The 20,031-nt window shown below is 44.6% G+C and overlaps 1 protein-coding gene across 4 annotated transcripts in view; it reads right to left on the bottom strand.

Moving 5' to 3' along the window:
* GLRA1 (glycine receptor alpha 1) overlaps window positions 1–19,797 on the bottom strand; it is a 38,090-nt gene extending 18,293 nt beyond the window's left edge. For all 4 annotated transcript variants that reach the window (XM_027899642.1, XM_027899643.1, XM_027899644.1 and 1 more), the window contains exons 1-3: window positions 19,683–19,797; window positions 4,464–4,594; window positions 547–614 (exon numbers count right to left, since the gene is read on the bottom strand). In XM_027899642.1, coding sequence (XP_027755443.1) covers window positions 547–614; window positions 4,464–4,594; window positions 19,683–19,738 — 255 coding nt within the window. In that variant the 5' untranslated portion in view covers window positions 19,739–19,797. The remainder of the gene's footprint in view (window positions 1–546; window positions 615–4,463; window positions 4,595–19,682) is intronic.
* Between the last annotated feature and the right edge of the window lie 234 nt (window positions 19,798–20,031).

Genomic DNA, 20,031 nt, shown 5'->3' with positions numbered 1-20,031 from the left:
ATGCTCACTAATTTTGTATGAAGCGAGCCTTAACTCACAAATATTGGTTTTGATTTTCTATTAAAAACCATTTTCTACCAGAAATATGTCTCCAAGAAAATAATCGTCTTAATCTTCAGTCTAATAATTCTCCTAAACTTTGGGAGTCTGAAATATGGTGGAAACTAAATTTGAGTTCAGCTGATTTTTTTCCTTCTCTTTGAATCCAGATTCGTTCTGGATTTATGCCCACTTAAACACAAAGTATCTGCAACTGCCTCTGAGCTTGGGGCCTCAGGCAAGTCTTCAGAAAAAGACTATTTGTTTCCCTTTCTGACCATTGTCCTTTGCCTGTGCAGTGTTTTTGTGAGACGCAGACAGAGGCTCCGTGATCTTCAGCTACGTGCAGTGTGAGTCTTGTGTGTTGACCATTAATTTACTCAAACTTTAGGTAAGCTTGGGGGGCACTGAGACAATATTTTTCCTGGTCACACCAAAGAGGAGGGTGATGCTGCATTTTCTGGGAGTGCAGTGAGGCTGAGCAGCTGTGCTGTGATTTTTACTTACCATAGTTGTTTCTGCAATCGAGCCAAAGCTGTTGATGAAAATGTTGCAGCTGACGTTCACTGGCGGGCCTGCATGACAAGTACAGATGGGAACAGCAGTTCAGTGTGTGCTGTAAGACAAGGTATTTCCACTCTGTGGAGTTAAAACCTAGTGTGGGGAACTGGGTGACTGAGAGGTAAGTAGGGGAGTAAGGTCTGGATGACCTGGCTTGGTCTGGTCTTGGTTCTGATGCCAGTTTGACAGCAGAGAGTGCTTTTGCTTCCTCTCTGTTCCCCTGTTTGGAAGAATGTTTATATATCTCTGCTGTGAACTGTTCAGACGAAAAGGAGTAGATCAGAGCCAGGCAGCACAGCTTTCCAGATATCTTGACCTGGCTGTATGGGTGGCAAGCTCACCTTGGATGTGTTAGCAAAGTATCCCAGAAAACAGCTGAGAGACTATTGACTTTCATTTAGAGCTTACTGATGAAACAGTCATATGAAGCACCTAAATGTTCCTGAACTAGGATGATGTGCTCCCCACGAAGGCAGTGGAGCACAGTGTGCTGTAAGGGTCAGGCTGGCTGAAGGAACAGGTACTCCATGAGATGATGGAGGTGTCTGCTAAGGCTCACAGCTGCATAGGAGACTTCAGGGCTCTGCCAGCAGAAACTCTCTGCCTGTCCTGGTTTGGCAGAGGGTTCTCCCAGACTCTGGGCTGTGCCTCTCCTGGGCTTGATTTGCTTTCAGCAGCTTTGCTTAGCTGCTCATTTTGGGAAAGGTAAGGGGCCAGGGAGGGTTAAAGGGATGAAAAAATCATGGTTAGAGGTCGTGGGGGTCACTCTGTTTGTGTGGTGCTGGTGCTCAAAGGTATCATCAGTATGACTTGGAAGTGTTTCATGATATTGCCTGGCAAATCTGAAGTGGAAGTGTTGCATTTACACCGAGGAAGATGCCAAGAGCTGCAGTTCGGGACAAAGTGAAAAGCTGGAGGATATTTTGGAACCAGAGAATAACTAGTGCCTGGCAAACCAGTGGCTTGCTCACATATAATGAAAGGATTTTTGTAGAGCTTTAATAAGGGGAGGGGAGAAGGGAAAGGGGCCTCTGCTCTGAGAGCTCCCAAAGGACCTGCTGCAGGTGCTGCCTGATGTGCAGTGGGGAAAGGCAGCTCAGGCAGAGAACAGACACTGCCCCAGGGACCAAGATCCCCACCTAACACTGGAGGAATTAATTTCATATCATCCCTGTGACAGATGCTTCTGGAAAGATAAGATCTGTGAAAGTGGAGAGTGTGGATTTTTAGATTATTCCCCCCCCCCTTCTTTATGGAGTCAGGGATGGTGTCTGCATTTCAAACACTGCCTGGTGGCTCAGCCTGCTGGGGGAGTGATGCTCCTGTTAAGGTCACATCTGCAGTCTGGCACTCGCTGCAAGATGAAATACTGGAGGGGGAGGATTTGTGCCTCTAATCAGTGCAAACGTCCTCCTGTGTGGAAATTAATGGATTTTCCTGATTACTAAGTAACATTTGGAGTTTGGTTTTCTCATCTTCATTTCCCTTTCCTCCTCTCCTACTTTGGCCTCTTCTGAAACTTTGTGCCTGTCCCCTGTGGGATTAGGATTGCAGCCACATCTCTGTAACGCTCTCTGGGTGGGATTTTCTTGGTACAAGTCCCAGGCAATCCAGGCAGGCTGCTGTCTAACCAGCTCCCAGAAAACCAGTGCCAGCTCAGCAGCATCTCTCACTGTTCAATCTGTGCAGCTCTTTCTCCAGACTATTAAACATTGGCATGGGTTAAACTATCAGACACAAAATTATATATATATATTTTTTTTTCCCCTTCACCAATCAGTTTTATCTGAAAGCTTATCCAGCAGCTGAAAGCACACAGTTTATCAGGCTTTAGCACTTGTTTTATCCCTTCTGTAGTGCTCCTGTTGAGCTCAGGAGCATTGATTTTCTATTTTGGATCCGTCTCATGAACCACATGGAAGGTCCATGTGCATGTGATGTGATTCCCCTCCCAAAGGGCATATTATAAGGAAAATACTGAGCTGATCTTCTGGATGACTGAACGTGTTCATGACTCTGACAGGCATGGAGTATTTTGCTTCTCCTGTTCCTGGTGCAGTGCTGACATGAAGTTGAGTGTGGGGTGAGTTTGGCCCAGTGTATGTGAAGACTCTCCTTGGGACAGCTCCTGTGGGGACACTGAGCCCTCTCCACCACGCCCACGGGCATCCATGAGCTCTGTGCAGGATTTGGGTGGGTTTTTTTATTTTTTAGCTTGTGACAGGCTGTAGAACATTCCCTGACTACCACTGGAATGTGCCAGCTCTGCAGTGGGATGCAGCTGTGAGGGGATATAGTTTTCCAGCAGCAGAGTTGAGGGTACAGCCTGGGTGAGGGTCCCTTGTCCCAGTGCCATGTTCTGCTCTGTCCCTGCCTGAGTTGCTGACCGCATTCTCCAACTTAAGCCAAAGGTGCTTCTTCCTTGTTCTCGGAATGTGAATCCACAGCTAAGTCCAGACTTTACAGAATTTATGGAAAAGCTGCAATCTTCTTTTTGTTAATCTTCCCCTCCCCAAAAATCAATCTGATATGTATCTTTGGTATTATTTTCATTTGGATCTAAGCAATTAAAATGTCCTTATGAGTTACTGCAGTTAATTTAAATGATGTGCTTTGAGAGCTACAACCCCAAGCTCTGTAAAACACCTCCTATTCCTCCCATATAAATTGGAGCCTGATTTATGTGTGGGAGGCTAAGCCAGCAAAACTGCCCTGTGGGGAAGGTGTAGTTCATTGAAATAAAACCAAAATTAAATTATCTCAAATAAAAATGCAATACAGCTGCCTTCAGCAGGAAGTTAATGTATACATTTCATTAAATATTAAAGTTTAATTTGTGTGTGTGCATAATTTAGTGGTAGGCAGGTTTACAGGATGGTGTTTTAACTCTTTGTGATTTGGATAAGAACAGCAGTGCTCTCTGTTGCCTGGTTGATTACTGGGGCATAAGGTTCCCACCTTTTTTTGGGTTTAAAAGCCCAGTACAGAGCTAATTGTTTGAAGCTGGGTGGCAGGTGCTGTCATGTGATTAATGGGTCCTGGGAGTCCTGTGTTAGCACTGCCAGTGACTCCAGGGAGAGGGGGAACTGGTAGTAGGAAAACAAAAGAACTGAACGAAATAAGCACTGAAGAGGGCTGGGCAGTGGCTGGGGGAGGGGGAGCAGATCCTGCTTTGTCTCTGTGTGTGTTTCAAGGCCAAGTACTCGGGGAGGTGAGCTCAGTTAAAAAGAAAACAACAAAAAACATAGAGTGGATTGAGTTGGAAGGGTCCTTAAAGACCCTCTAGTGCCAACTTCTCTGCTGTGTGCAACCTTCCACTAGGCCAGGTTGAAAAACCCAGCAAAAAAACCCCAAAACCAAACAAAACAAGCCACAAAAACCAACCAACCCCTGGAAAACAAAAACAAACAAACAAAACAAAACAAACAAACAAAAAACCCCAAACCAAAACCAAACCCTGCCCCACTTAGAATAGGTGTTTTGAGGACCAAAGAGAGGATCTGTTGCCTCTGCCAGAGCTTGATTCAGTGTTGTCTGGCTACCAGTAAATACGTGGTAGACTGGAAAAATTAGGTATGAAACAGTGGAGCTGTGTTGGGCTTAATAGTTCTTTTACTATGGGGGACAGGGATGGGTCTGAGCTGCCCCTGGATTTTACTGAATTTCTTTGGAGCTGATGGGAGAGACTCCTCTTGGCTGCAGTGGGTGTAAGGGGGGGAACATTGCCTGATATTAGATATTAGGGCCAAATATAATTAAGAACACAAGGATTGTTCATATTCCATATACAATTAGGGAGGTATTCAGGAGGATTGCATGCAGTTTTCAGTCCCAAAATGAAGCAAAGCTGTTTTTTTTCATACCTTTAAAATTTGGTCTGATCCTGGCATCGTATCCTGAAGTTCGCCCCATCAACTTGTCCAAGAAATCAGAAGGAGACATGGGTTTGGGGGCAGACCGTGCTGCTGCTTCCGCTTCTTTGGAGGCTGCCAGGCTGTGTGAGTAGAAAGAAAGAGGAGGTTTTAGAGTGCATCCCATACTGAGGAGGGTTTGGGGTCCAGAAACAGAGCAGTCAGCATCTTATTCCTGCTGAGGCAGGATGGGCACCCATGTGAATTCCTAATGAGGCTAGTCTCGGCTAATTTGTTTGCCCAGCCCAAACATCTCCAAATACAGAATCCCAGCTGCCACCAAAGTAGAAGAGAGATGATGAGTAGTGAAAATCCTTTTGTGAGTTTAGGTATAGCTCCTTGGTGTGCCACTAAATTACAAATGTGAACTCTGGCGCTGAGCTCCACAGGTAAAATACACTCTGAGATTAGCCTTGGGCTGCAATTACTGCTTAATTACATGGCAAATAGCAAGGAGCGTATTCGGTACTCCGACAGCCCAATTTTCCAAAAGGCAGGTAGGATCAGAGCAACCTGGAATTTGAGGTTTAAATGAGCATCATGTGATGGTACAGCTCGTGCAGGGCCTTTGGAACTGTAGGGGAGAGAAGTTGGTTGTGCTTCCCACTTGCTGATCAGTCCATCATTTGCTGTTAGTACCTGCAATGCAGGGTCTGAGTTCAGCTCAGCAACACAGTCTGTGGACTGGGAGGTGCCTGGATGGGGATCCTGAAATCACATTCATGTTGGGTTAAGGATGAAAGGAAATGGAGTGGTTTTGGGACCTGTATGGCCTCTGGGGCAGAAAGAGTGATTTTTCTGTAGAAGATGAAAACCTGTGGCTGACAATGTTCTTTTTGGCTCAATGGGAGTCTGCAGGGTGATGATTTGGGGCAGGGTGATGATTTGGGGCCATCTACACAGGAAGAAGTGACCCCCCTGGTACTACGTGCTCATTCTCAACTTCGAGGATGGTTTGACTTCTAAGACAGGAATAGACACTATTCAGTTCCCTCCCTTTGGTTATACAGCTTCTACTTGAACACCAGTCTGTCCCCATGCTGAAAGTGTGGTGTCAAATTGCCTAGATTAGCCAAAGGAAAACAACTCATGCATTGTGCTCAGGGCAAGAGCTGTCTCTGCCTGTGGGCTCAGGTGCCTGATGCTGGTTAGAGCCTGCAGGCAGGATTGCAAGACAAATGCATCACGAACCAAAGGAAGCTGCTCAGGAGGAAGTGAGGCTCATTGCTTCACACTTTGCAAATCTCCTGAATTTTTTTGAAGTGCAAAGGCTGTGTGGGAACAGTGAGGAGCCACCGACAGAGCAGCTGGGAGGCCTGAGAATGTCTGCAACAGGTAGAAGATATTCAGCTACATGTGTCCTCACAAGTGACACCATGGAGTCCCCTTACAGCATGAGGCATTCCCTGACCTTGGGACGTTTTTGCAGTAGTCAAACCTGATGTTTTTTGAAGAGCAGTGCTAAGTACTGACACAAGGTCCTTAGGGAAGAATTTGGGACAGTGACTGTGCGTTGTATTAATGTGATCCTGCCCTCAAAGACCTGTTCATCCAATGCAAGTTTGAGCTGAGGCTCCAGAGACACAAATGTCCTGATAAGAACATTTTGAGCCATTGAGGTCCTCAGGAGTTTTAAAACTGAGGGGATTCAACAGTGCTTGGGTGCCATAATTTCAAAATCAGGAATCTGGTACCCTGCATTGCATTGACTTTCTTTTCCAGTGTCAGCAGTGATGGCTTGCCAAGCATTGGTTTTCAGTCCTGCAAACTCACAACTGCAGTCTGGCTTCTTTTGTGAGCTGCAACAGAGTTCTCTGATTACTAGGTTTTTAACCGTTACAAATTGATTAATTTCCATAATGAAGAGTAAAGATAAATTCCAGGCCACTTCCACTGAGAGTCTAAGACCAGGATTTCATTCATATATTCACAATCCACTGCTACACTGGCCATGTCTGAGCAGGCTGATGCACACTCATGGTCAGTGTTGACCTGACAAGTTGTGGATCTCGCTTTTACTGCAGCCACTGTGCCCTTTCTTATCTTGTCCCTATCTCTGCTCTAAGGAACTATACAAAGCACAAACCCCGAGGTGTTTCAGGGGTAAATGGGGTTGTGGAGTGGTTGGTGGTTTTAATTTAATTATTTTTAGGAGGAAAGCAATGGGGTGCAATTGATTTGCAAATTCAGAAGAAAGCTGGGGGTGGGAGGACAATCAATACTGGGCTCAGCTCAACTGCTGCATTCCAATGGAGTGTCTGCATGGCAATGAGTCCAGAGAAAAGATTTCAATTAAGCAGCAAATGACTTGGTAACCAAAGACTCCTGCCACTTCAGCAACAAGATGCCAGATAGTGCAATACCCTGATTTTGTCTCATTAACTGTAGTCTGGAGGAAGTATATGGAAATGGAAAAGTTGGAGGGGGGAGGGAAGAGGCAATACAAATCTAATAAGCATCTAATAAGCTTTAAGTGGAAAAAGATAATTAGAAACTGCAATTCCCCTGGCATTTGTTTTAAAAATGAGGTGAAAAGGCAAAGAAATGGGTGCTGAGCTTTCCTGTAAATTCAGTGTGAAAACCTGTACTGAATACATTCACTCACAATGAGTGAGTCTGTTGGTATTTTTGGGGTATCACTTTCTGATTCTTTCCAAATCAAAGTTGCAAGTAAAAGAATTTGATGGGCTCAGTTCCTTCATGGAAGTATTTATTAGGATAACTGAATCCCAGAAGCATCTGGGGAGAGACTCAGACTCTCACAGCCCCACTGCTTTCTGCAGCTTCATGCCCATCTCTACGAGCAGTTCCTGGGAACACCTTTGGGGAGGTGCTTTAATTGTCAAACCTGGTTTCATGCCTCCTAATAACCATTTTTAAATCTGTTTGTCTGCTGTGTGTTGTTACCCAGGTGACCTGGGAAGGATGAGTTCTGGGTTTTGTCTGGTTTCTCTCTGGATACTGGATGTTTTCCTGGTAACAGCTTCCCCCTAGATTTAACAAGAAAAGGCAGGGGATGAGGGAGTAGCAAAGCCTTTCCAGAGCAGGCATATGAGTCAACTCTCTAGCTTAGAAGAAATAGTAAAAAATACCACTGGGAACTAGAGAGAGGCTGGTCCACCCCAAAGTGCTTTAGATGGATGGTTTCTCTCTAACAGAACCCCAAAAATCTTCACTCTGGTTGTGACAACTGAGCTTTGCAACGGCAGCTTAGCTCAGACAGCACCCAGAAAAGCTCCTAGCTTCTGTTCTCTTCCAGGTCTGTCTAGACCAGTGCTGTGGGCTGCCTTGGGAGCTTTCTGGGATTTTCTTCATGCCTTTACTTCATGCAGAAGCACCCTTGAAAGTCCCACAGGACCCTTCATCTGCTGGCCCAGCAGAGGCAGGGAGAGGGAAATTGCCAAGTGACTTGAAAATTATTGACAGGAGAAGGGAATTGAAAATTTAGAGTGGGTTGTGGTGGTGTTCAGGGAGAAGATTGATCCTGTGAATAAACAAAAGGAGGCAAAGCATGTAACAAAAGCACCGAGGCTGTAGTTTGCATTGGTGTAAGAGTGTTGTCTGAGCTGGGCGTCTCGGCGCATTTTAATAGCAGTCAGACAGCGGCTTATCTTATTTATGCTGGTGTAATCCCTAGTGGATCTGGCTGAGAAAGTGCCATCAGGCAATCATCACAGCCACTACAGTGGGAAGGATCTCTTCAAAGGGTCGATGAACTAGCATAATCTTTTGTGATATTAATGCTGGCGTGTAAGCAGACACCAGAAAGCCCCCAGGAGGTCCAACCCACGAGCAGGATAGGAAGGTGAAAGCTGATGGAGAGGAGCAGCCCGGCTGCTCAGGATTGCACTCCTTAAAACAGAGCAGTCAGGCTTTGCAGGACACCTACCTCTGGTTTCTCTCAGCCTATACAGGCACTGTTTACTGTGCATTTTGTTTCATCTTAACAGATGATATATTCTGATAAACAATTATTTGGTTTAGAAAGTGGCTCTTCTGCAGTCTGGACATGTCTGTTTGTTCAGGTCCTGGCTTCCCAGTTGGCTGTTTCTCCTTCTCCTCTCATTTGTATGGTCTTTGTGCATCATTTTCATGCCTTTTTTTTGGGGGGTGTGCCCATGGTTGTCCATCTAATTAAGTCCAACATCACAAACTGCCCTGTTCTGGCTGAATGCTGATACTAAGAAATAGATTTTTTTTTTTTTTTTAGTTTGCAAAGAGGAATGCTGAAGGAATTTAATTAGCACAGGGCCTCTATTCCCTGGTCAAATAATTTAATTGTTAATCATTAACTGTGGATGCAAAAAAAAATCATGTCTGGAAGCAGAAACAAACTGTTACCAAACAAGTGTTTGCAGAGGAAATATCTCTCTGCAAAGTGTGACAGGCTCAGGTTCCTGTGAAGGTAAAGTGGTGCCACATCAGTGGCTCGAGAGAACAGCACTGGGGTTATTTCTCTGGCTGGGCTCTCAACAGACTGAAGAAATAGAGATACCTAACCCCTTACCCTGGTTCAGTGCTGCTCAGCAAAGCTTTCTGTTGTGGTTTGTTGGGAGTTTATTTTGTTTTTGAAACGCAGCAAGCCAGAAAGCTTGGCAGGGATGTGTTGGGAATAGCGTTCAGGTGAGCTGCCTCACATTTGTCCTTCAAATGCCATGTATTCTGTAAGTAGATATCCCAGGAGAGGGAAATAGCCATCGGGTCTAAGGCAGGCTGAGGTGACCAGAATAACTGTTTCCCCTGTTACCTTTAAAGCCAGGCCAGAGCAGTGTGGGGGCTCAGAGACGCAGGAGGATTCATCAGCTCAGCTTTATTGACTTCAGCAGGCTCTGAGAGGTGCAGTTGTGAAGAGAGCATCAGATAGCTGGGCACAGAAAGGCATTGTGCTGCCCATGATAACTCTCTCCTTACTCTCCCCGAACCATCTCCTTGGTTCCTGAGCAGATAACTGGAGCTCAGCAGAGCCCAGCCTGGATTCAGCCTCTGCCAATGCTGGAGCTGCCTGTCTCCATCTTGTCCTGAGCAGCTGGAGAGAGGCAGGAAGGACAGACAGAAGATTGTCTTGGTGAGGCAAAAAGGGGCAGCCCTAAACTCTGCACCCAGACTGTTATTTATGACTGCACTCCAACATGTTATCTGGAGGGAACTGTTGCCAGACCCTGGCTGGGAAGGCTTGGCAGAGACTGCAGGCAGACTTTTTATTTTAATGATTAGATTTACTATCAAAATTAATAGCACAATCAATATTGATATGCAATTCAATTAAAAAGGATGAAACTCATTGCCTGCGTGTTTTTCTCCATCACCTTGTCTGAATTCCTGGCCTACAGCATTAGAGGTGGGCAGGGTAAAGAACAGTGGAGGGTGTGTGAGAGAAGAGAGGCCCAATACTGTATTTTTGGCTCATCATGGTGCTGAGTAGAAGGAGCTGTGTTACACATGAGCTGGTTGCACAGCAGTGATTGCAGTCCATGTGCAATTAGAGACTGGAGAACTACAGAATTCAAGAACCTGTGAAGATATTTCACTCAGAAAGGAATGGGCAAATGAACTGCTACTTGTTCCTATTCGTGGCAGGAGAGGGTGACAGGAAAGAAAGAGTAAGCTTGTTAAATGTTGCAGTCTCTGCCCTGGGTGTTTGGGCTCTGTTGCTGTGAGCTCTTTAAACCCATTCTAGCTCTTGCACCAGAAGTAACTGCATTGCAGTAGTCACAGGATGTAATCAGTTAAAGTTTTAACTCAGAGGAGCCCAGAACACTCTCAAATGTCCTGCACAACCCATGTTGCCACTTGTCCCTGTGGCTGTACAGGAGGAGAAGAGCTGGGAGGCACTTTTCCATGGATCTCAGGGAGTTAACCCTCTGTGATCATTCCTATCCAGGGAAAGCTGCAACAACTTTACTGAAGTGAGAAAAATCTCTTCAGACTGCAGCAATCCGATGTCTCTGTGTTCCAGTGCCACATTCCTGCAGCCCATGGCTCCTATGCCATATGGCAAAACACCCTGTCCAGGACTATAAACCATCCCAATTACACTGATTAACTCTATGGAAAGACACCAGCACTTGGAACATTTGCTGACGTTGCCTGGACAGAGCAACAAGAAAATAATAAATGACTAGACAATCGGCTGAGGGGGGAGAAATCTGCCCAGTGTATATAGCTGAGATGGGAAGAGCACAGGGAGACCAGTGAATTGCATGGAAATAGAGCTCAGTTGCATGGCAGATCTCTGCTCTTAGAGGGATTGTTGTTGCACGACCGCTCTGGCTTATTGCACGTTTAAAAAAATAAATAAAGTTGTTTGTTAAATTAATTTTTGAGCCACAGGCATTCTCTCCAGTGACGTTCTCAACTCAATTCCCTCTTCCAGAAGCATCTACAGCTCTTGGAGCACACTTTGTGACTTTTTGGATATGTATGATCCTAAGCCACTGAGACAGGTCTGAAAACAAAACTCAAACAATGGAGAAGCACAAGTCAAAGCTTGGGTTTTAATCACTTGGGAAATAAATCAAGCAAACACCAGCACTGACTCTTACCTGTGCATGTACTGAAGGGTTCACAGAAAGAAAGAAAGTTATAATTGCCTTTTTTTGTTGTTGTTGAAAAACAAAGGGAAAAAAACATCCCTGCAAAGACAAAAGCGTGTGTCTAGCTTCACACGCACTGAATATTCCTTTTATAGTCAAGGGGGCTAGTCAGGTACTTAAAGTTATGCACAGACAGCCCTCCTGAATGCAGTAGATAAAGGGGGAAAATGTCTTTATGAGATGAGGCTTCATAATCTAGATAACAATATTCTCTTTACTGATGTGCTCCTGATTTAGTGTTTGGACGGAGAGCTGCGGTGGGAACCTCAATTGACGTCAGAAGGTTTTAGATCACAGACCAGAAAAGTGTCAGAGAATTACGAGATATCGTGGATGCTCTTCTATCTATAGCTCTGCAGTCGCACTATCAGTTGCATTCCCATCAGTTCAAATAGCTCACCACGGCAGCTCTTTAAAAATTAGTTTTAGTTTAAGGATTTATGCTGCTCGTTAAGATTAGGTAAGGGTATTGTAACTCCTTTTTTTTTTTTTTTTTCCCTAAATCAGAAGAAATATGAATAGAATTCTTTTAAAAGAGACATGACATGCAGTGCAGAGTGATGGTGGGTTTTATCTTCTGAAATGAAACTTTTTGCTGCAGATCCTTTGAAAAGGCCACCTGAGCTAACCCCTGTAACCTACCTACAAAATTTTGGGTCTCATAGTAAGGCTGGAGTTCTCTGATGTGAATACTTTGTGCTGTGTAAGATGAGCTGTGTGACACGAGAGCTCACTTTGATATTTTCTGATGGAATTAGTTGTTGGTATTGCACCACAAATGCCCCTCTAGAGCTGAATATTCCCTCTGTACTGTCTGTGATTCCCGTGTAATTTATCAGTTTATTCATGAACTATAATGAAATATAACTTCTGGAATTAATGACTGAGCCCTGGGTCCCCTGCCCAGGAGGGCTCTTCTCCTCCCCACTCCAGCTGCCCTTTTTGGTTTCTTCAGCTCCCTGACAAAACAAACTCCATCTTTCCAACCCTGGTGCAGGAGAGCACATTGTGTTTGATGAGGCTGGTACTTTGTCAGCCACACTGCTGGGAGATGATTCCAAAGCCCAGAGCTCTGTGTCAGGGTGTGATGGATGGGGCTGGAAGCTGGACGATGCTTGCAATTCTCAGGCACATGGAGTGTCAGGAGAGGTGGGATACACACATTTTGGGTTGTAAATGAGATCTTGGGAGACCTGGTGCAGCAAGAAAGTCTGTGTTGTGTGCGGGTATGCCAGGAACTAATACCCTGCTCTGAGGGTGAAAGCACTGGGAGCAAACAAAAGACAGGATATACCCTATAGAAAGTCACTTTTTTTTTTTTGTCCACAGCCTGTGTTCACAGTTCTTACAAGATAAGAAAGGGGTCCCTCACCGGGAACCCAGAGCTTCTCTACTCCCCACTGGGGTGATACCTGTGGTGAACAGACCCTGCTGCAATAGGGGACTGAATCCATCGTGCATGGGGACTCTTGGCACCAATAAGGACGTTTGGAGCTAATGATTTTTTTAAAGGCTGCTGATAAAAGCTGACCCTTCTGTGCTTTCAGGGTTTTTTAACTCCCCCGTAAAAGACAGGTGGAGGGGGTCTGTGCTTGGGGCTTTGCACAATATGTCTTTTTTACTGACATCAGCTGAAATAAAAGAACAAAGCAAGAAATCAAGGGAAATCACATAAAGGTGAGAAACCCACGACTTTGTCTGGATTTTCTGCACGATTCCTGGCTCGGCTGCGTTTTGCTGCTGAACCACACGCGCGCGATAGTGGTCTGATCCACCACTGATCCCACTGGTGTTGCTGTTTAATTGATTTGTGTGTTTTGCTCCAGCCCTGGCGGGGGTGGGATTTGCATTCTGGGCGAGTGGTCGCGGGCGTTGCTGGCAGGGCAGGCACCGAGGGGAGCTGCTGTCGGCGGCTCTGCTCTGAAGGCAGCCTGAGCGATGATTGATGGCACTGCAAGCCCTGCTGTTCCGGGCATGCGACACTCCTTGTCTTGGCAACCTCTTGGTGGTGTGTTCCCTCTTCGCCCACCCCGCAGTGAGGCACTGGTAAAAACAAGAGAGTTCCCTGGCTGTCTGCTCAGGCTTTAGGATTTTTTTGGTCTTGTTTTCTTTTCCCAGTTTCTTTTTTTTCCTAGTGGGCCGCGAGCCTTAGTGAAAGAATGAAGAGGGACAGATCAGAAGGAAAGCAGGGGTGCAGAAGTGTGTTCCTTTGTTTCCCCCTCCCTCTCAAAATCCAAATTTCATGGGGTTTGCTAAATTAAGATTTCCCCTGCTTTTCTCACTGGCACTTAGATCCAGCAGAGATGTATTTACAGGATGCCAGTTTTGTCTATGTACCAGCCAGATGTGGTGCAGTCCCCAAATCAGCAGCTTATCATGGTGCAATCTATGGATGGAATAATTGTCTGCATAATGGGGAGTGCTCAGCACGTGTGTAAGGATGGGTGCATCTGTCTCTATCTATTTCTATTCTCTGCAGGCCCTCTCTGAGCTTTGCTCTTATGGAGGGGACAAAAGCTATATTTGTTTTTCCAGTTTCTGTGCCTCAGTCTTCTGAAGTATCAGAGGGTTTTAAGAGCAGCTTGCAGATGTGTATGTGATCTATCGCACCAGTGCGATCAAACCATGCAGACCTCCAGGACTAGATCAGCTAAACCATAGCAGTACTTCCCCAAGAGGTGAAGAGAACAACATTTTGCATCAGCCAATCATCTTGACTAAGAAATACTGATGCCAACCACCTCAGCTGCAGGGAAATGATTTCTTTTGTCTGGCTTTGTAAACACAAATGCAAATTGTTTGGATACTTTGGGGGAAGGATGAGGGAAACAAGTCAATTTTATTTTTGTCACTTTAAGGGCAGCTGACCTGCTGGATTAGCAATATTTTATTATGCTGAGTTCGGTGCAAAAGTTGCTCTTTTCTGGTAGGTCTGGGAGTCAGCAGCCAGCCTAGTGTTGAGTTGTCTGGTCATGGCTGCTAATGAGATCCTTCCAGTGCCTTGTAGTGGAGCAGCAGGAGAAATTACTGCTTTTCTCCCTTCTTCCATTTTGCTTCATTTATCCCAAACTGGTGTTGGGTTTTATTGTGGTGATCATTTTTGGGTTTTGTGTGTTTGTTTTTGTCATTTGTTTGTTTGGGTTTTTTTTAAACTGAAATTATCAAAAGTTCTTGGAATGACATCTTTTGTCAATCAAAAAATTGAATCAAAGCATGTTGGGGTGGTTATGCTGAAAGGGAATTTTTAGCAGGTGAAAGGGTATGATGAGCCCTTTTTCTTGAATGGCGTGAGCTGCACAAATATAACCATAATTCATAAGAATAGAAATAATTTGTGCTCTTGCTGATAGATAAAGGTCAGTAGAAAGTATGCCAGGTAATGAGAGCAAAAGGGTAATTTACTGGAAACAGCGAAACCCTGGTTTAATGTGCCACAACAGTGAGAGCTGATACAAGTAAATAAACCAGATGAAAGTAAAAATTCATGAACAGCTTATCTGACTGTCCTAATACTGGCCACTTTGGGATTCTCAGTAAAGCTCCAGGTTATAGAAAAAATGAGCAAGTGAAAATAGGTGATGTGATTTAACATAATTAAATGTTGTGGGTTTGATTGGGATGTTATGATTTTTAAAGCACGAGTTACTTTTTAAGACCCTTATCTTTCATCAGTACCTGAATAGCAATTATATTCATTAGGTGGTCTGACATCTTGTTCTTGACACTGAAATTGGTAGAGTCCTTTTAACCTGCGTGCTGGGATGAAATGAGAACAGACCTGTCTGCTGGTTTTCTATTACAGATGAGTGATTGCTGGTCGGGGCTGGGATAATAAAGTAATTTAATTTTGGACATTGATTAACTTCTTAATTCAGATGTTGGGATCCTTTTCTACCCAGGTCAGCTCATGAGGATTTGGTGAGATGAATTTCATAAGCAAACAAGAAACGTGTTTGCCCAAGACCAGGGGAACTGCCCTGAGCTGTTTCTTACAAGTGTTTTCCTCTCTGCCTGGAATCACTTGGCCAGTAGCAGAGTGAACTTCGTAGCCTTCAGGCTGTGCTGTTAAATCTGGGACACTCAGAGTCAGAGGGCCTTTGGCTTCTGACTTGTTTCACACCTAAGGGTCTCTAAAACCCCTTTCATGAGAGAAGAGAAATAAGGAGGAGACCAAATTCCCATGTCTGAATTCTTGTTCGTGAAGGAAGTCTCCGTAGTGCCCTTACATGTAAGGGCAAGATCCCACTGTTCCCTCCACATATCAGTCTCTTTCCAGAAGCAGCTCCCCTGAGATATTTGCACAGTAAATTTTTGTTCTGCCTGTGGGACTTGCTGCAGTGTAGGGTAATATTCAGAGTGAGCCAAGGTGGACAGCCAGTTTGGATTACCTAAAATCTGCACAGCACCAGTGCCTCGGAGACAAAGGATGTTTTATTAGTACATGGGAGAAACTGCAACATTATTTTGTAATGTTTTTGGGAAGCAGGTTGATTATTTAGTGTTTTCCTGCTCTTTGTACCCAACATAAGGAGTGAAGGAAGAAGGCTGTTTTTTTTTGCCCAGACATTTGTGGAGTCTTTTTGTTCTGAACTATCCGAAGAGCAGGTGTGGAGTTGTTAAGACAGCTGTTTGGAGAAGAAGGTTAAGATCAGACTGTTAGAAAATGTTTTGCATACTTTATGTTAATTTGTCTTAATTACCTAAAATGCAAGAGAATCAGGCTGGCTGGCTGGATGTATTAAAGTCCCTGCAGAAGACAGGGCCCCAGACATTTTGTGCTTTTACTGCGATGACACCAAATTAATTTTTCTTTACAGAATGATTTATAAAGGCTTCTGGAATTGTCTACATTGTCCCACTTTCAAACCTTGGATGTGTAACCCTTTTAGTGGGGTCTCTAATGGGGCTATTAAAGGTTGCAGACCAAAGCAACTAAAGAGTGTCCTTAGAGCCATCTAGCCCAAGACTTTGCTAAATCATTTTTATTTTGTGGAGGAGATGACAGACTCGGCAGAGGCACAGCAGGTCATAAGGCACAACTTCTAACAGATTTTAGTTAGCACGAGGAAAATATTCTTTAAGTATTGAACATATCTGCTATGCTGTTTCGCTTGTGGCTCTGGAAGTCTCTGGTTAGTGCTTCACTCGGGCAGCTGCGAGATGTTACCTGGCACTGCAGAGCTATAGCAGCAACCTTAGAGATATGTTGCACATTACTATCCTCTTTCTTCACTTGCCTTTCCTCTTGTGGTATTTTTGAGGGGCTGAAACCGTCAGCTCTTCAGTCACCTTAACTTGTCATGACCGTCTTAGGAAAACAGTGTCTTTTTTCTTTCCCCCCCACAGAAAGTTAAGAGGTATTATATTTACAGTGGCACCTTCTTATTGTTTTAAAAACTGGAAATGAAGAGCTCCGTTACTGACAGGAGGGAATATAAACATGCCAGTTGGAGCAATCCAGTAGAGACTGAGGCTGGCAGCAAGTTTTAGTCTGTGACTCACTTGGAGCAGTAGCCTTGAATCACTCCTGCTTGCTGAGAGATTGCTGTTCGGAAGGGGCCAACTCTGATCATGATTCAGTGAAGGTCGTGCTGCAGATTCCTGATGTACAGAAGGGCAATTAGGATAAAAATCAGGCCCCAAAAATTTCAAAGCTTCACAGGACAGTGTCCAGTTGGGTAAGATGTCAGTTCTGGGATATCTTTTATATCCTAACTTGTGCAAGGTGCGTTCCTACCCCCAGCTTATGCAGTGGTGCTCCTGGACCACTGCAGCTATTAAAGTCCAGGCAAGATCATCACGGGATAGGGGAGCATTTTGTTCTGCATGAAGGAACTCACAACTGAACATGCAGTGTATGTGGTTAGACTTTGAGAGAATGATTGTACGTGCCTCCACAGATACAAATCAGAAATCTGGAAATCCCTGCATAAATATTGTCCAGTTTATTTTAAAGAAATAGCCTTTTGCCTTACTGTAAGGAAAGCTTGGCCAAGCAGCCTTTCTGTCTTCATCTCCCACCCCAGCCCAGCTTCCATCCCTGCCTCTATCCAGGTTCTCAGTAAATGCCTTAGTCACAGCCAAGTGACTGCAGTCTGAGGAGGCAGGTAGCAGAATGGGAAGTGCTCTTCCAGAAAGAAAGGCATGTCAGAATAAGCCACGTATCACAAACTCCTTCTAAAACACCCCAACTGTAACAGAAACAAATATCATATTGGCAATACCATAATGTTTGCATTCACACACCAGCTGTTACTCTTTCCCACAGGGACTTGTTTTTTTAAAAGGCTGGTGGAGGAAGTTTTGTTAAGCAACAAATCTAGCCTTATTTCCTATATTGGCTGAATATAATTTTCCTTGGAACGCTGGACTTTTATTTTTTTTTATATATTTGTGTAGTGCATGTATTAACACATAATGGATTCTCTTTCCAGAATATTTTTGACAGGCTGACAATAAAGCGTGGTGCACTCTGGAATTTAAAGCCATGCACACTCCTCTTATGGATTATTGGATTATCAGCTTTGGGTTTGTTGAACATTGTGTATGGCTGAGTAATTGGCATGCTAAATTTATGAATGACTGTTAATGAATAAACTTCTTTTACTGAAACTGAAATAGCAAAGCTATTCCTGGACCAGAAAGGCTGGCAAATTTTTGGCCTGTAATAAATTGAACATATAACACAAAGCGGGAGAGGGAAAAAAAAAAGAAAAACATTGTGTAGAGTCAGTTCTAAGCAGGAATTACTGTGTGTGGTTTTTTTTTTAATTACTTTTCTCCTGCTTGGAAAATGATTGCAATATATAAAGCAATTTGATTTTATCCTCCCCCAGCATTTTCAAATGTTCTTATACATTATTTTGGGAAAACTAAACTTCCAGAAATACCTTTTGTATTCAATATGACCTAATCAAATATACCACACATATGGGTATATAATTTATGATATTACAAATCTTTTCATTAGAATCTGAAGTGACTTGTTTACCAAGGTTTTGAATGCCTGGGACTGTACTTGATGTGCTGGGAACCTGTAAGTGCTCACATGTGTTGAGTGATGCACAAGTGTGTATCAATTTGACTTGGTCAGTCTGTTCAGAGGAGACCTGGACAGACGCTTCAATACCAGGGCCATAGGAAATGCAAACCTGAAAAGACTCTTTAATTTTCCTTCTGCTTTCTAGTGTTTAATCTTGTTTGTTTGGGGGTTTTTTTTGATTTTTTTTTTTACCCAGTGCTTCAACACTGTTTTTAACTAAGAGTTTATTGCCACATACACGTTCTCCCTTTCAAGCCACCCCACTGTATTGTGTAGTGCTGTGATACACTTGTGATGGGTATCACAAGATGAGAAAGGATGGCTCTGAAGTATCAGATGTTGGACATTGCTTTTCAGAGATCAGTGATTTTAGCTATTACTAGAATTTATTTTTTGGCTTACCTAAATATTAAATGCTTTGAGTTTGTGTTGCAATCTTGCTGTCTCTGATTTCCTGTGAAATTGCAGGAAAAGTGGGGATATCCTAATTTTTATGCCTTGTAAGACTTTAGTGTTCAAAAGGAAAGAGAATGCTATATAGAAAAGTCTGGCCAGTATCAGCAGGTCTGCTACTGTGAATCATAAGTATTATACCAGTGATGTACCTGCAAATAATGTCTGTGTTTTCCCATTAAACTACAACATGAGACTTTGGTAAAATGCAGAAGTAAGAGCCACGCAACTGAAATGAAGTCCAAAGACTGATGAGCAAGTTCAGGTCATGAAAGAGTTTTTTTCTCCAATTGTACTTGGCATCTCTCACTTGCTACAGCAGGCTGCATCTTGCATGCAAATATAGGAGCTTCTATCTTCCAATATTTTTTTGTCTATTTAATGAAAATACTGCAAGGATAGATGGACATGAAACCGTTCTTTGAGACTAAAGCTGTTCCTTCTGTCTTAGCCTTAAAGAGAAACTGAACACATCTAAACCTCAGTCAAAATATATATAGCTGGGCAATAATGAATATAACTGCAAGAAGCTCCCCATGTCCCCTTTGGCTTTCACTTATATTCTGCAAGGGAAGAATATTCAAAACAATGTAAAAGAAAAAAGTTGAGAAGGGAGGAGATTATTTCTTTGCTTTCTGTGACTTCAGAACAAGAGCGAGCTGAGGATAGAGGGTGAGCCCTCACAGACGAGCAATGAAAGCATCCCACGGAACTCACCTGCAATATGAAGAATGGGGAGGGGGCGAGGTGGGCATATTTACCCGGGCAAATTCAAGTGCAGCATTGCCAGCCGCCACTAGCTGTCACTTTGCAAGCAGCCGGGGTCGGTGTTTTCAGCACTGCGGTTGGCGAGATTGCGGTGCTAATTAAACGGAGTAACTCCCAAAGCCGCGGAAAGTCCCGAGCCGGGGGGCTGTGTGAGAGCCGGGCTGGGGGGAACCGAGGAGAGGCCGAAGGGCAGCTCGGGGGAGGCGGAACGCGGCTGTCCTGAGCCGAGGCTGTGCCCAGGGGGCTGCGCCCCGAGCCTGGGCTGGGCACGGCGCTCCAGCCCGCACACACCCTTCGCGTAAAGCCGAGCCTTACCTGAAGAAAACGATCGTCTCCCACACGTAGACTCCGAGCGCGTTGACGTTGCACATTTTTCCAGCTCTCGCTGCTTGTTGTTGTTGTTGTTGTTGTTTTTTGGTTTGTTGGGTTTTTTTTGTACTCCGTGAGGGGTGGGCCGGTGGGGGTTGGCCAATAAAGTAAGCCGGCACTTGGGGAAGGAGCGGCGGGGGGCAGCGAGCCGGGAGGGTCCGCTCAGCACCGCGGAGAGCGGCGGGCCCCGCTCAGCACCCGGACAGCGCCCGGGGCGCGCCCGCCCAGCACCGCGGAGAGCGGCCCCGCTCCTCGGCTCGTCCCTCCTTGCGCCGGGGCCCCCGCCACCGCCACT

The sequence above is a fragment of the Empidonax traillii genome, unplaced genomic scaffold, assembly GCF_003031625.1.
Source record: "Empidonax traillii isolate 1590-97213 ecotype Southwest subspecies unplaced genomic scaffold, ASM303162v1 scaffold680:size346369, whole genome shotgun sequence".
Lineage (NCBI taxonomy): Eukaryota > Metazoa > Chordata > Aves > Passeriformes > Tyrannidae > Empidonax > Empidonax traillii.
Note: the sequence above shows the minus strand (reverse complement) of the source record. Positions and strands in the feature narration are given on the sequence as shown.